The sequence below is a fragment of the Lactuca serriola genome, chromosome 3 (assembly GCF_051521515.1).
Source record: "Lactuca serriola cultivar US96UC23 chromosome 3, Lser_US96UC23_V15, whole genome shotgun sequence".
Lineage (NCBI taxonomy): Eukaryota > Viridiplantae > Streptophyta > Magnoliopsida > Asterales > Asteraceae > Lactuca > Lactuca serriola.
In genome coordinates, this window is record NC_136410.1 from 250,709,823 (window position 1) to 250,726,411 (window position 16,589).

Sequence of the window (16,589 nt, forward strand, 5' to 3'; positions counted from 1 at the left end):
TTAGTGTCTAAAAAAAACACGGAGGGCACCTATAATAAAATGCGCGTCGTCTAAGGATGTCGCTTTATATTTTTTAATGGAACGCGCGTTCCATCCTTTAATAGTGGGGGAAAGGGGGAAATGAAATTCTGAAAAAATTAAAAACCCCGCCAAGCTCTCCTCTACCTTCTTTCAATCGTTCTTCTCTCTTTCTCTCTCTCTCTCTCTCTCAATCAAATACCAAAAATCGACTATTGTTGGAACTAGGGTTCCGGTTCTTAGTGAAATCGAAGGTTTTTTGGTCACCAGGCCATGAAATTGATCAAAGGGGTACAGTTTTTGGAACCATGACTATTGTTGGAACTAGGGTTTCAGTTCAAAAGCCCTTCATCTACTTCCCTCGATCTTCAGTTCCTCAAGTACTTTCTTAGCCTCTCAATCAATAGAAGAGTTGTATTACAACTACAAATTTAGAGTGATTTCCATATCAAGTAGAACAATAGCTCCATTAAAGTCAAGGTCTCGAAACTCCATGGTCAATCACCATCGTTGGTTACTAACACCACCATTTGTATAAAAACCCTAGAACCACCAGGCCACCCTTTTCCTCCATCCATGTCCCTCCTTTCTGTCTATCTCTAACAGACCACTGCAACATCACATTCACTTCTCCTGCCATGCGACTGCGACTCCCAAAAGATTTAGTGTTATGCTCGATGCTTCTCAACAAAATCGATCGAGGTGTCGGCGCTCCTATCTCATAGAGATTTAGGGATTTCTTGGTTCAAGGTATCGAATCTCAGACATCAACGACTTTTTTTGATGACCCGGTCAGATAAAGACGTTTGATGAACTAAATTTGTCTATCTGACTCGGAAAGCTTAATCTAATCGGGTAAGATGGAAAAAATCGACTGACTGAGAAAGGAGGAAGAAAGGGAGAAGGGTTTCCAATTATACCCTTGCCCTACCAAAGGAAGAAATCAGCGACACCTTCGTTTCTTCTCCTACTTCAACGCTAATTTTCTTCTCCTGCAACAACCAATCGTCGACGATCCTCTTCTCATCTATTCCAATTTTTTGAAGTCTCCTTCCCCTTCTCATCAGGTACGCTTCTTCCTTTTTCCTCTTCTCATCAGGTCCGATTTTTTGATAATATATAGGTTTTGATTTATGATTTTTCTGTTGAACATGTATGGTTCTTCATTGAATTCTGAAAATTTCTCAAAGAATTTAGGCCCTGTGTTCAATTTCATCATATTTCTTTTGTTTTAGACTTGTGCTCAATTTCAAGGAGGGAGAGAAACCTGCGATATTTGTTGCTCTTATTTTCTTGATTTGCACTTAGGAACCATTGGTGTTACCAGATAGCAGGTTACCATGTTCTGTTGTTAAACTTTTCACCATTCCTAATGAATTAAAGAATACTAAGAATAAATGACAGTATCCGTAAGGTCGGGGTGTCACATATAAAATATCAGGATATGAAAGTCACATAACTTATTCTCTCTGCAATAAATGAAAAAGCACCAGTCAAATATATATATATATATATATATATATATATATATATATATATATATAAGAATCAGTATAGAATATTAATGCGAGAGTGTTTGTAGTTTTTTGGGTGTGCATATCTTGGACCATTTGGGCATTTCTACCACTTATTGTTGGATAAGTTGTTCAAGGGAAAAAAAGACACGACAACAGTTGCCAAAAAGGTATCCTAAGAACCTTTGATAATAAGGATAACAATGGAAATTTACAATCTTACAACTGAATTATATGAAACCTAATTCGCGATTTGATCTATATATTTGTAGGTGTTGCTTGAACAAGTGACATCTTCTCCATGGAACAACTTGATTTTTATGCTTTACTATGGGCTTGTTATCGAGGGTAAGGTCTTTTTGGTTCCTTGTTTGAATAAATATGTTGACTATAATTATTTTAGTAGATAAACGATTATGAATTGGTTTAATGCTAATGGGGGTGTTTGGATGTATGATTTGAAAGTTATTATTTTGTTTTGAAAAATAACAAAATCATGAGTAATGATAGAAATAAGTTTTTCTATATAATCTGTAAATAAGTTTTCTTGCATTTAACCTTTTTAAAGTTGATATCATTTTTCAACTTTAAAGTCATATAATAATTTATGGTCATGTATATATATGCAGGAAGATCATGGATCCAAGTGAAATCTAAAATCAAGAAGGAATACCCCACAGTACAATACGCAGCATGGACGGTAAATCCATAATTTCAGTTTTTACTCATATTTTTATAAATTTCTATTGTACAAATCTTTTAAAGAAATAGCAATTTGTTTTTAAACTATATGAGGTACTATTTTTGAGGTATTATCATTCTTCCAAAGTATAATTGCTTGAATCTTAGCAATGTAAGTAAGCCTCCTGTTCCTGGATAGCTGCCACATCAAGTTGCTTGGAGATGTGGGGTTCCAGGTACAGTTTATGCCAATGGGTTCGTTTTTCATATTTGCAGTGCTTCCAAATACTTGCAAACTTATAGAAGAGTGGATATCTACACGTAAATTCAGCAAATATCCAATCAAGGTAGAATGTTTTTTTTTCTTTTAACTTATTTCTAATTATATAAGGATGTGTCTTTTTCACTTTGAGTTGTATATTAACTTGGATAGTTAAAAGTTTATTTTTTTGTGGACATCTTCAGGATAAAGACAAACTGATTAGCATCACTTGTTTTTCTCTTAAATTAACAACATGAAATTTGGTCAACTTCTCATATTTTTCTTATTCATGTTAACAGGGCTCAGAAGTAGCCAACATATCCACAACAACTTTCCCCCAAACGTTTGGGATTTCTTTTTCTTAATATGAAAATTGATGTTATATATTTATTTATTTATTTATTTGTTGGATAAATATTGTTCAGGATGAATATGCTCAGTGGATAGTGTCAAGCCAAATAAGCCTTGTTGAAGTCATAGAGGCTTTCCCTTCAGCTAAACCTCCATTTGGTGTTTTCTTTGCATCTGTTGCCCCTCGCTTACAACCCAGATACTACTCAATTTCTTCCTCCCCTAAGTAAGTTTATTTCCATAATCTTGATTTTATTTATTAAAATAATAATTCAAGAATAAATGTCAAGATTTCATGGAGTAGAGCACATTATTGTAGGGCAAGACATCAAATGTAAGTTTCAATCTTAATTTCATCTCCAAATTGTTGATTTTTATGAAAGATGAATAAAATTTGACAAATATTATCAGGAAGAATGTTGAGATCCCAATTCTTCAATCTAGTGCAAGAGCAAAAAATTTCAAAAGATTTCAAAATAAAATCATTTCTTGTGAAGTTTTTTGTGTATTATTACAGTTTGTTTGAAGTTATTCTTGCATTTACCCCATTTAGTAAATGATAATTTATTTACTTTTCTTTATACAGGCTAGGACATATTTTGATTCAAATGACACTGGATACATAACCATTGGAATTGTTGAGGAATTAAAGATGAGGACGAAAGTACCCTCCACATCACTGAGTTGCCAGTTAGAAGGTGGACACAGGAGTATAAGGAGTTTTTGGAGGTTGCTTCAACTGCTGGAAAAGATAAGAAACCTTTCATAGAGTTAGATTATTATACATAATTATAATATCCTTCCTTTTCATATTTATTTATCTCAAATTTGAATTATTTTTTAATAAATTTGACAGGGGAATGGTTTAAGTGAGATCACAAGTCACAGGTGTCGTACATATTGACTTTTGATCACATTCACTCTTTTGTTCATCAGTATACTTCCTACTTGATATCCTCATTGATGTATGCATTTTTCCCTTCAAATAATCAAAGCCTTTTTTTCTTTTAGTATTAATATGGAACATAAGCTTTTTGTTTCAGGTTCTTTCTGAAGCTAAGAAAATAATTGATTCATGTATGGCTGCAAAGGTAAGTTTTGTAACATCTTGTATTCAAGAAATAACAATGTACTTTCCACAAAAAAATTATAAATTATATTCTTCGAAAAAATTGCTAGATTGGTAGGTTTAAAAGTAGAATGTCCTAATAAGAGATAATTTTAAATGTAGAATGAAAATGACAAGTGATTTTGTGTTGTGTTTACAGGGTTGATGAAACCGAATAACTCTGGAATTAGAAGAGGAAAAGAAAGCTCAAGCTAAAAGAGATAAGATGCTACAAATGCAAGTGTTGCATTCTTCATTTAAATTATTAGTATGAAACACAGTAGATTAGATGAATGAAAATTTATATATTGTAAGAAATAGAATTGTATGACATTAAATTTTATGCAATGGATTGTATTTTTTGTATATGGTATTTTATTTCTATTATGAGACATTAAATGCAAATTTCACTTAAAAATTAATAAATATATAAATATATATTTTTTAAACATTTAAATTTACGATACGCAAAAATGTGTGTCATCTTCATTTATGACATGGCCTTTCTTGATAGGGGCTTTCTTGATACGCATTGCGTGTCATTAACACGCGTGTCGTAAGGTTACGACACGCGAATGCGTGTCGTCTTCCTTTATGACAGGGCCTTCCTTGATACGCATTGCGTGTCGTAAACGCGCGTCGTAAATGCGCGTCATAAATGCGCGTCGTAAATGCGCGTCGTCTCTCTTTATGACAGGGCCTTCCTTGACACGCATTTGCGCGTCGTCTAAGCGTTTTACGACGCGCAATGAGCGTCGTAAAAGGCCTTTTTTCTAGTAGTGACTTGTTTAGAATCGTTCTTATTGTACTTTCAGAAAATCCGATATTTTCTATTAAATCATTTTAAGCCTTGCTTTGAAAATGATGGATATATGTGTGCATGTCGTTACTTTTTGTTCATCCTTAAATGGAGTGATTTTGAAAAGTAGTGAAATTTGTAAAGGCGGGTTGTGTTCGAGAATAGCTCTTTTTTTGAAAAATATTAGCCAACCGTTTCCAGAAAATCTCCCATTTTCAAATAGAGAATAAAGTTGTAAATCTTGTTTTTCTTATCGGGTATAATTGAGTGTGTGTGTGTGTGTGTTCTAGTTCATCGTTACCGAAATCGTATAAAATCGTTTTATTCAGAAAATCATATATTTTCTGTTATAAAATATCCGTAAGTTCTATTTCCAACTGTGTAAACTTGCATATGTGAGTGTGTAGGTTTATCGTTTTCAAAATTGTATACAAACATTCTCTATAAAGTCTTACGTTTTCTGATTTGTAAAAATAGCAGTGGTAAGACTCTAATACTTGTTAGGTGAAAGAAATCAATCATGGTGATCGTGGACATTCTACGCAATGAACAAGGACAGTCAACACAACAAATGCGGACCATCACTACCATGCGTAGGACAGTCAACACAATGAGCCAAAATTTATTTATGAGGTTTACCTTACATAAATTTTTAGTCAAAATAACATATTCTAGTGAGTCGTTATAACCATACTAATCATGACGGAGACCTGTTTTGGCGTTTCTCAAGCGCCCTCGGTTTGATAAAGACATTTGTTACCCTAGACTGGCCGGTCTAGCTGTAGAGAATAGCGAAGGTGCGGGGTGTCAACCCCGTATATATCTATACACAAATTCCCGCTCTCCCTCCAGGAGACTCTGGCTATAACTCCTTACAGGACTTTAGGCGTACACTAATATTTTTATATCTAAGTACTTTTGAGATTTGCCTGACTAGAATATCAACAACCTTTCGAGTAATCGTTCGGGATTCATTATTGGTTAGATAAATAATGATAGTAGTGCTCACTGAATAGAAATATTGTTCTCGTTCCATATCGTTATTTGTACTTATTATTCGGGTACTTCATGTTCGTTCCATTTCGTTTATTGAAAAATAAGCCATTTTGAACTCTTGTCAAAATGACCCTAGATTATCGGAATTAGCAAATATGGTCTTTCGTTACTATGAATTGACGACTCAGACCCATATGAGACAGAAGAATAGTGCCAAGTCATAATCTATGAAAAGTTATGACTGTCGGTTCTGACACGCATTTTCTGTTTTATGACATATAGAACACTACTTATGTTCCTAAAGGTTTTACGACAACAGTTTATGACATGCAAATATTTTTGTCAAGAAAACTCTATTTTCGTATATTTTTCTTGATAAAACTATTTATATTAAAATATTTATAAATAAACTCAACTAGTCAGTGGATCTGGTAAAAGTCATAAGCATGAAATAATACTCCAAGATAACCTTTATATTTATGTTTAACCAACAGTGATTTCAAAATATTATTATTTTCATATTTTAATCACTTCCCAAAATATTTTATCTAACAACTTGATTAAGTGAAACTTGAAGCAATTCCTTATAGTTGTTGTTATAAAAATTTGTGACTTATACTTGGTATGTACTAGTTCTTGTTTCTAAACGTATTTTGTGAAATATAATCCAAACTCTTCAGACTTAACCAAAATCGATCTCGAGTTTTTGGACTAAGAGTAAGGAATTTCATACTTCAGCACATGTAAGATGGCATGCATACACAATAAGTAATTAGATCATAATTACACAAGGCTCTGACTTGTATTCTCCCCCCAAAAACAATAAAATCTTACAAAAAATGGGGGTATGAAGCTTACCTTGAGTTGGTTGAGGAGTTGTTTGGAGTTATGGAGTGAAGATCTTAAGCTTAAACTTTTGGCTGAGATGAAGAACTCCTATGGGAAGAATGTTATCCTAAGGTTGATTATCACATATTATTATGAATAAAATAATATGGATTCATCTTGAAAATTATGTAAAATCTTAGATGAGTGGAGAACTTACTTTAGAAAAACTCCAGGTAAGATTTGAGAAATTTTGCTTCAAGCAAGATCCTTGTTCTTGCCTTTGGGATAAGCTTTTAAGAGGAAATGAGAGGAGTGAGAGGAAATGGATAGCCCAATCTTTCTTCTATTGTAGTTGTTTTAAGAGTATAAGAAAAAAGGAGGAATCTTTGGTGCATGGGGATCTGCTGGTCCATGCATGGATATTTGATGGGTAAAGCATGGGATACTGTGATTTGCATGGGGAATAGGAGTTTCATCAAATCACCAAGTCACACTCTTTGTCCTTATCTTGATTTAGGATAGGATCTTCCTAAATCCTAAACTTTTATTTTATGAAAATATGATTTAAATAATTAAATTTGGCATAAAATAGAGGTTTTACGGGTCTTAGTTAAGAAAAACACGAGTTTGGTGGGATTCCCGATCTCAAAATACCCCAAAATGGAGAAAAGGTTTGAAATAGTCCAAAATGAGAGGCTAAAAGGTGAATTCCGGAGTCATAGGGTGAATTCTGAAGCTATATCTCAATTTCCGGAGTGGAGCTTCATACTTGTGATGGTCCGAAGTGAGTACAAGGGGGTTCCGGAGGTACTGGGCGAGTTTCGAAGTCAATCCTCACTTCCGGAGTCAGGTGCGAAACGGGTAAGTCCGGACTGAGGTGCGAGGCAGCTAGATGTCCGAAGCAGATCCGAAGGGTCCGATCATGGGAGGTTCCAAAGCAAAGGAGGTTCCTAAGTGATTTCCTCTTGCTTCCTTAGAAGGTCTTCTAGACTAAGAGGGTTCCGGACCAAGAGAGTTCCGGACCAAGAGGGTCCTTTTGGGTTCTCTCCTTAGGTTTTCGGCTGTTTTCGACTGAGGAAGGTGCTTAGAGAGATTTGAGATACATGGAGAGATTTAGGAGAGATTTCACATTCTTGGAGAGATTTGGGAGGGATTTCACATACTTGGAGAGATTTGGGAGAGATTCAATATACTTGGAGAGATTTCACATACTTGGAGAGAGTTGGGAGATATTTCACATTCTTGGAGAGATTTAGGAGGGATTGGATATACTTGGAGAGATTTCACATGCTTGGAGAGATTTGGGAGAGATTCCATATACTTGAAGAGATTTGGGAGAGATTTCATATACTTGGAGAGATTTACATTCTAATACTACATGACTCATTAGGAACTCATATTGTATACTTAAATGTGTTATCACAAGTCCCACAATAGTCCTTGCTTACCTAAGGACATAATTTCCTAGCCAAAAAGGCTAGTTGTGACAAAAATCAATAACTAAATAATAGAAAGGAGGTTAATTGATGATTGTTCCTAACCTTCTTCATTCATCTCAAACATACACATCAATACTGCAAATTAATATAAAAACATCTCAACTTTAACAAAAGAAACACTCACTTTGTTTTCTCTGTTAAAGGGGCATTGATGAGGATAATGTCACCTTTAGGAAGCATCTTATCAAGATCTTCCTCAAATGTTGCACCAATTTGATTCTCCAATTCCGATTCCATTTTAATCCGATCTGGTAAAGAAGATTACACCTAAAAGGATTCAATCGTTAAAGTAAAATCCTACTAATACGCCCACAACCTAATGTTCCTGCTGTTTGTCCTTCAAGATCATAAGCTCTGTAAGTAATACCTGCAACATTCCAATTACCAGAGATAACCTGATGATGCCCAGGTAAGAACTTACGAACAATAATAAGGATACTCATAAGTGATGGGTTTTAAGTAATACATCAGTCCTATGGTGCACATGCAAACCCTAAAGCTTTAGATCTAGGTTTCTCTATAGTAGATGCAAATCATCCAAAGCTTAAAAACCCTAATCTAGCATACAACAAAACTTGAAAATAACATAAATAACCAATAAGAATTTTACCTTGATTGTTGCTTGATGATCTTTAGCTTATGAGAACCTATCACCTCAAATGTGATGCCTCTAATGGATCACAAACACCAAAGAAAATTGGATGATCTTGGAGAGAGGGGATGAGAGGCTCAAAGTCGGATCTAACACTTCTTAGGGTTTATGGTCGCCGATTTCTGAAGCCCTAGGGGTCCTTATATAGTGGAGCTGCTAGGGTTTCATATAAAACCCTAATTGGATAGCTTAAGCCTTAAGCAGTCCAATGGAACCTTCTGCAATAAGGACTTGAACGATTTCAAGGTGGGCTTCCACTAATTTCGTCCACCCCTTTATCCATATGATCCACAGCCCAAAATCCAATTATCTTATAATTGCAATTCCAGTCCCCTAAGTTTAATTAATATATTTTGATCACAAAATTAATTTCTTAATTAATTCTTTTACCAATATTAATTAATCAACATGATTTCTCTATTAATATATTATTCATATAATATATTAATAAACCATAATATCCTCTTTCTCGACTAATCATCCAGTCAAGTTGCTTAGGTGAAGGCAACCCAAAAGGACTATGCTACAACCGGGTTAGGTACATACCAAATATAGTTATGGACTTAGACATTAATCCCACAGCCTCCCACTTAGATAAGTGTAATAACTATAGATGCAAGTATGACTTCAAAATCCGATTCTCAAAAGCCGTTGTCAAACTATGACTCGTCCTTTAGATAAGGGATTGTATAGTCCTCCGTTCTCAAGATATTGTGCGGACAATTACATGGAACATAGTCATACTTATTGTACAGCAGTTTGTTTCTCGATCTCTGATTTGTCTGACATAGAACTTAATTGAACACACCAACTCAGTCCTGACCGGGCCGACACATAAGTCAAACCAAATCATTGAGGGGCCCAAATATTGCTTTTACTCTCTTAGGATAAAAGGAAAAGATAAACTTCGACTTATATACATTTACTATTCACTCATCAAATCAGACACAACAATGCATTTTATAACATCAAGTAACTGATGCGTTTACCCACTATCAATGCATAACCAACTCGCAAACAATAAACCATATATATAGGTTTAAAGACTTTATGATATTATCGTCTTACGATCACTCATGATAAATTCCATGAAGTGATACAAGTAAGCGTGGGTTTAATCAAATGCTCAAATTCTAATTCATAAGCATTCATGAACATTGCAACAAAATTTTGTTATGTCTAATACACTTTAGATAGTCTATAAACCAAGTCACGATCGTATTCTTTCATATCTACTTCCAACATATGAACGACTGTGGACTGTTCGAATAATCTTATTATTCATCAAATGTTAATTACAATTTATCTATTACACGTTTCAAAACTCTCTAATCACTAAAACTTATATCGTCCTTCAGCCCAATGCGCCTAGCATGCTGCAAGTGCTTAACCCTACTCAGTCCATTCGTAAGGGGATCTACTGGGTCCTCTTCTAATTATACCCTCTTTACTACGAGGAGTCCATCTTCTACCCGATATCTAATAATGTGATATTTCCTGTCGATATGCCTAGATCTGCCATGATCCCTCGGTTCCTTGGGTAAGGAAACCGCACCTTCGTTATCACATAAAATTTCCATAGGCTCCTTTATGGGTGGTACAACTCCAAGATCTCCGATGAAGTTCTTCAACCATATTGCCTCCTTCGACGCTTCACTCGCTGCTATGTACTATGATTCACACGTTGAATCAGCCACGGTCTCTTGCTTGGAACTTTTTCAAGTCATTGCTCCTCCATTCAGGGTAAAGACCCAACACGACTGAGCATAAGAAACCATTCCTTGGTCCTTCGAAGGTACTTAAGAATATTCTTGATTATGGTCCAATGCGCTCTACCAGGGTTCCTTGATATCTGTTGACCATGCTCAATGCGAAGACCACATCAGGGCGAGTACAAGTCATAGCATACATGATCGATCCAACTGTGGAAGCGTAAGGTACTCGCCTCGTCTCTGTTATCTCTGCTTCAGTACTCGGGCTTTGAGTCTTACTCAACTTGGTATTGCTTTAGATCAGCAACTCCCCCTCTTGGAATTCTCTATACTAAAACGTTTTAGTACCTTATCCAAGTAAGTATTTTGACTAAGTCTTATTATCCTTTTACAACTGTTTCTCACTATCCTTATTCCCAGAATATAGGCAGCCTCTACGAGGTCCTTCATAGCGAAGCACTTCCCAAGCCAGGACTTAACCTCCTGCAGGGTTGGGATGTCGTTTCCTATGAGCAGTATGTCATCGACATACAATACGATGAAGCTAACTATACTCCCACTGGATTTGACATATATACAGGACTCATCCTCGCTTTGCAAGAAGCCAAACTCTTTGACTTTCTCATCGAAACAAATATTCCATCTACGAGATGCTTGTTTCAATCCATAAATGGATTTCTGAAGCTTACACACTCTCTTAGGATGTTTCGCATCGACAAAACCCTCTGGCTGACTCATGTAAACATCCTCAGCCAACTTCCCATTAAGGAAAGCGGTTTTGACATCCATCTTCCATATTTCATAATCATGAAATGTAGTTATGGCTAGCATAACCCTAATAGATTTTATCTTTGCAACTGGTGAGAAGGTCTCATCATAGTCAACTCCAGGAGTTTGAGTAAAGCCCTTCGCAACCAATCGCGACTTATAAGTGTGTACCTTCCCATCCATGTCGATCTTCTTCTTGAAGATCCATTTTCACCCGACCGTCTTACGACCTGACATATTGTCAACCAAATTCCAAACGTGGTTGTCATACATGGACTGAATCTTGCTTTTGTGACATCCCTAAAATCACGGCCAGAAAAGACCGATTTCATTTATGCTTTTTTTTTTAAATAATTTCAGAGTAAATCCTTTTGATTTAAAAGTGTTGCGGAATTTGTTCCCAAAACAAAACATGATAAAATAATATTTATCAAAGCATTTCATCAAGAGATGCATTTTCATTATATAATCAAAACTCGGGATGTCATGTTCCGATACAGACCATAAAGCATAAACGATAACATTACATGTCATTCATCAAATATATACATATAGAGACTTGTAAACAAAACAACTCGATGATTCATCCATCTTACGCGCTTGCGCCACTTCCTGTAATACAAATAAAACTGAGTGGGTTAGGCTTGGGAGCCTGGTGAGCATATAGGATTTTCAACCCACAATAAATAATTATATTTAATTTCACCAACCAATCACTATCCCGATTACCCATTCCTGTTATCCTCACTTTACGTCCCTAAAATAACATCTATCTCAAGGGACCTAATCTAGGATTTTCATCGGGACGAACATTCCTGCCAAGGGGTTTCCTCAACAATAGATATCCTAAAGGCAACCATGCGGGGGATAGAGTACACCGGTGAACACATCGTTCACAACACCTACAGGTTATGAACCTGCTAGCGTTCCACTGGACTGTCTAGAAAGAGTCCGTGGTCGTTATCCATACTCCGCTGAATAACTAGATCAACAACAACAACAACATCGAGGCCTCTCATCTGTTTATTACACACCAACTATCTACCCATGTTCTACCCAACATATTAGTAGATAAAAATATATATTTTCATACATAGTTTAAAACCTGTATATCATTTTCATTCAATACATATTCCACATAACAGATGAGGCACACCCACATAACACATATTTCATAGAAAGTAAATCAGATCTATGAGATAGAAGAGAATGAATATACATTCACACATATAACAACAAAATTATACACATAAACAACAATACACTTAATACACTCAAACCATACTTGTATTATTATCGTGTTTATGAAAGGTAGTATACACTCACTTGATCAGAAGATGATCGGACAGCACTACGACTTGCAGAAGTAGTAATCCTCAGTAGATCTGGAAGATCTCTACAAAAATCGAACTTCTCGCGGGCAGAGCTTCGGCTCAGGAACCGCACTTCTAGGGATCTTCGGGATCTCGGGACTTGCTTCGGGGCTCGAGAATAATACCAGGGCTTTGGGGTACTTCTGGCATGCAAATCGAGGTAAAACGGGAGAGAAGAGAGAAAATGAACAAAATAACCGGCTGCCCTCGCATCCTATTTATAGGAGGCTGGAGCCTCGGAGTACGCGGGGTGTACAGGCGTACGCAGGGCGTATGCGTCCGAATTCGTCACTGCGTTCGTCATGCTTCGCTGCACGCGGGGCGTACAGCAGTACTATGGGCGTACTTCGGATAAGCCCGGTGACTCCCTTTCGGATAATGTCGGGTTTAATAATTAAATTTAATTATTAATTATTTAATAAACTTTGAAAATTCATATCTTCTTCATACGAACTCCGTTTTCGACGTTCTTTATATCCACGCGTAGGTGAGACTACGCTCTACAACTTTCGTTTAGACTTCGTCGGCTAATTTTAACTTTATTTTTATTATTTATTTTTAATAGGCCGGGACAGAAAAACTTCGCTATAAATTCATAACTTCTTCGTTTGACGTCCGTTCTCGCCTAACTTTTCATTGCTTCGATACCAACAACGAGACCTTCGATTCTCGTTTAGCTTGCTTCGGCTAAAAACCGCTCGATCTTAAATCGAGTATTTCAGGCTGCACACCGCTAAGCCGAAACTTCGATAAATCATAACTTCCTCATACGAAGTCAGATTTGGGCGTTCTTTATATATTCGGAAACCTCGTTTCAACTACTACAACATTAACCAAAGATATCAAGTTTATTTTACACTTAATTTTTGACGCTTATTTTTATTCTTAATTAATCCAACCACATAATTAAGCAATTAAGCACAAAACACATAATACTCAAATAATACACTTCTATTATTTCAAAACGGGTTACAAAGGTTAACCTAGACTATTATATCAACATTAATGACAGGCCCAAAAACACAGGCATTACAATTCTCTCCGCCTTAGAATGATTCCGTCCCCGGAATCACACATCAACAAACAACTGCGGATAGCGACCCATCATGTCACTCTCCGTCTGCCAGGTGAGATTCGGCCCATTCGTGTGTTTCCATCGGACAAGCACTAACTCGACCATCTTGCGTCGCAACTTCTTAGTCTTTCAGTCAACGATTTCCTCTGGTTCTTCAATCAACCTTTTGTTCTCATCGATTCTCAACTCGGAAATTCGAATTATGTCGGGAACTTCTCCCGTGAACTTCCTCAAATAACACACATGAAAAGTGTTATGAATTCCATTCAGTTCTTCTGGTAGTTCGAGCTTGTAAGCTTGGTTCCCAATCCTCTGAAGAACTTTAAACGGTCCAATAAACCTTGGACTCAACTTTCCCCTTTTACCAAATCTTATAAGTCCCTTCCACGACGAGACTTTAAGCAAAACCGAATCTCAAATTTCAAAAGTCATCGGTCTTCGCTTTTTGTCAGCATAGCTCTTTTGACGATCCTGAGCTGCTAACATTCTTTCCCTAATTATTTTCAACTTTTCAGCAGTTTGATGAACCAACTCGGGTCCCATAAACTGCTTTTCCCCAGCCTCAAGCCAACAAGACGGCGTACGACACTTCTGTCCATACAAAGCTTGGTAAGGTGCCATCTTAATGCTCGAGTGGAAACTATTATTGTAGGAAAATTCTACCAAAGGTAAATGTTCATCCCAATTACCTAGGAATTCCAAGGCACATGATCTCAGCATATCTTCAAGTGTTTGTATCGTTCGTTCGCTCTGACCATCAGTCTGCGGATGGTAAGCTGTACTTAAACACAACTTGGTACCCAATTCCTCTTGTAGACTTTTCCAAAACCTTGAGGTTAAACGGCTATCACGATCCGACAAAATCGTTAACGGAACACCGTGAAGCCTCACAATCTCCTTCACGTAAGAATTTGCAAGCTTTTCCATAGACCATTTTTCCTTGGCTGCTATGAAATGCGCACTCTTAGTGAATCGATCAACGACCACCCAAATCATGTCGTGACCATTCTTTGTTCTGGGTAGTTTAGTGACAAAATCCATAGCAATGTCTTCCCACTTACCCATAGGCACAGGCAATGGTTCTAAACTCCCATACGGTTTCTGATGTTGCGTCTTTACTCTCGCACAAGTCACACACTCAGCCACATACTTTGCAACATCAAGCTTCATCGTCGGCCACCAGTAGTAGGGTTTTAGGTCCCTATACATTTTAGTGCTACCGGGATGAATTGAGTACATGGTATTGTGAGCCTCTTCCATCAGAAGATCTCTTATCCCTCCGGACTTAGGTACCCAAATCCGATCTTGGAACACCTTCAGTCCATGACTGTTTTCACCGAACACCAACGTTTTTCCCAAACGTTCCTCCTTTCGGTCATTCTTCTCAGAAGCTTCGCTTTGAGCTTTCTGTATACTTTCCAAAATAGTCGAGACAACTTCAATTCTCAACTCTCTTGGCCTTTTCCTTTCAAGATTGACCTTCCGACTGAGAGCATCAGCAACAACATTAGCCTTACCAGGGTGGTAAAGTATCTCACAATCGTAGTCCTTGAGTAATTCTAGCCAGCGTCGTTGCCTCATATTCAATTCCTTCTGATTAAAGAGATATTGGAGACTCTTATGATCAGTGAAAAGTTTGCACTTCGTTCCATAGAGGTAATGCCTCCATATTTTCAGAGCGAAAACTACCACTGCCAACTCCAAATCATGAGTCGGGTAATTCTTTTCATGCTCCTTCAGCTATCGAGACACATATGCTATCACCTTTTCTCTTTGGGTCAAAACACAACCCAATCCAACCCCAGACGCATCGCTATAGACAGCGAAGTCTTCAACTCCATCGGGTAGATAAAGTATCGGTGCCTCGCATAGTTTCTTCTTTAGCTTCTCGAATGCTTCTTTATGCTTATCACTCCAAGCATAAGTAGCTCCTTTGTGGGTCAAAGCTGTTAATGGACTAGCGATCGAAGAAAAACCTTGGATAAACCTTCGGTAATATACGGCTAATCCCAAAAAGCTTCGGATCTCCGTGGGACTTTTCGGTTGTTCCCATTTCATCACAGCTTCGATTTTCGCTGGATCAACCATTATCCCTTCTTGGTTGACCACATGACCCAAGAATTGGACTTCATGAATCCAAAAATCACATTTGGAGAACTTTGCATACAGCTTCTCCTTCTTCAAGACTTCTAACACTTCTCGCAAGTGTCTGCCATGCTCTTCTTGGCTTTTCGAATAAATCAGAATGTCATCTATGAACACTATCACAAATTTATCTAGGAACGGATTACAAACTTTGTTCATTAAATCCATGAATGCTGCTGGAGCATTGGTTAGTCCAAACGACATAACCAAAAACTCGTAGTGTCCATATCGGGTTCTGAATGCAGTCTTCTCTATATCCTGCTCTCTTACTTTCAGCTGATGATATCCTGACCTTAGATCGATCTTCGAGAAATAGCTCGAACCTTGCAATTGATCAAACAGGTCATCAATCCTTGGCAACGGATATCTATTCTTTATTGTTGCCTTGTTCAGCTCTCTGTAATCGATGCACATTCTCATACTTCCATCTTTCTTCTTCACAAATAACACCGGAGCTCCCCAGGGCGATGAACTAGGTCTAATGAAACCCTAGTCCAATAACTCCTGAAGTTGCATCATCAGCTCCTTCATCTCCGTCGGTGCTAATCGATAAGGTGCTTTTGCTATTGGCGTTGTTCCTGGTAACAAGTCTATTCTGAACTCCACTTGTATATCAGGTGGTAATCCAGGAAGATCTTCGGGAAATACTTCCGGATAATCACACACCACTAGAATACTCTGCATCACCTTCTTTTCCTTCTTAGCATCAATCACGAATGCTAAATATGATGTACATCCCTTGGTCAAACATTTTCTGGCTTTCATTAGGGAAATGATTCCAGAATTCACTCTGCGTTTGTCCCGATAC

At 37.1% G+C, this 16,589-nt stretch overlaps 1 protein-coding gene across 1 annotated transcript; it reads left to right on the forward strand.

Annotated features, from left to right (window-relative positions):
- Window positions 1-326: 326 nt before the first annotated feature.
- On the forward strand, window positions 327-2,285 carry LOC145096166 (peroxisomal membrane protein PMP22-like). The gene is made up of 4 exons (XM_079033932.1): window positions 327-398; window positions 1,601-1,702; window positions 1,805-1,880; window positions 2,162-2,285. The coding sequence occupies exons 1-4, from the start codon at window positions 327-329 to the stop codon at window positions 2,242-2,244; spliced, it is 333 nt and encodes a 110-aa protein (XP_078890058.1). The 3' UTR covers window positions 2,245-2,285.
- Window positions 2,286-16,589: the final 14,304 nt, after the last annotated feature.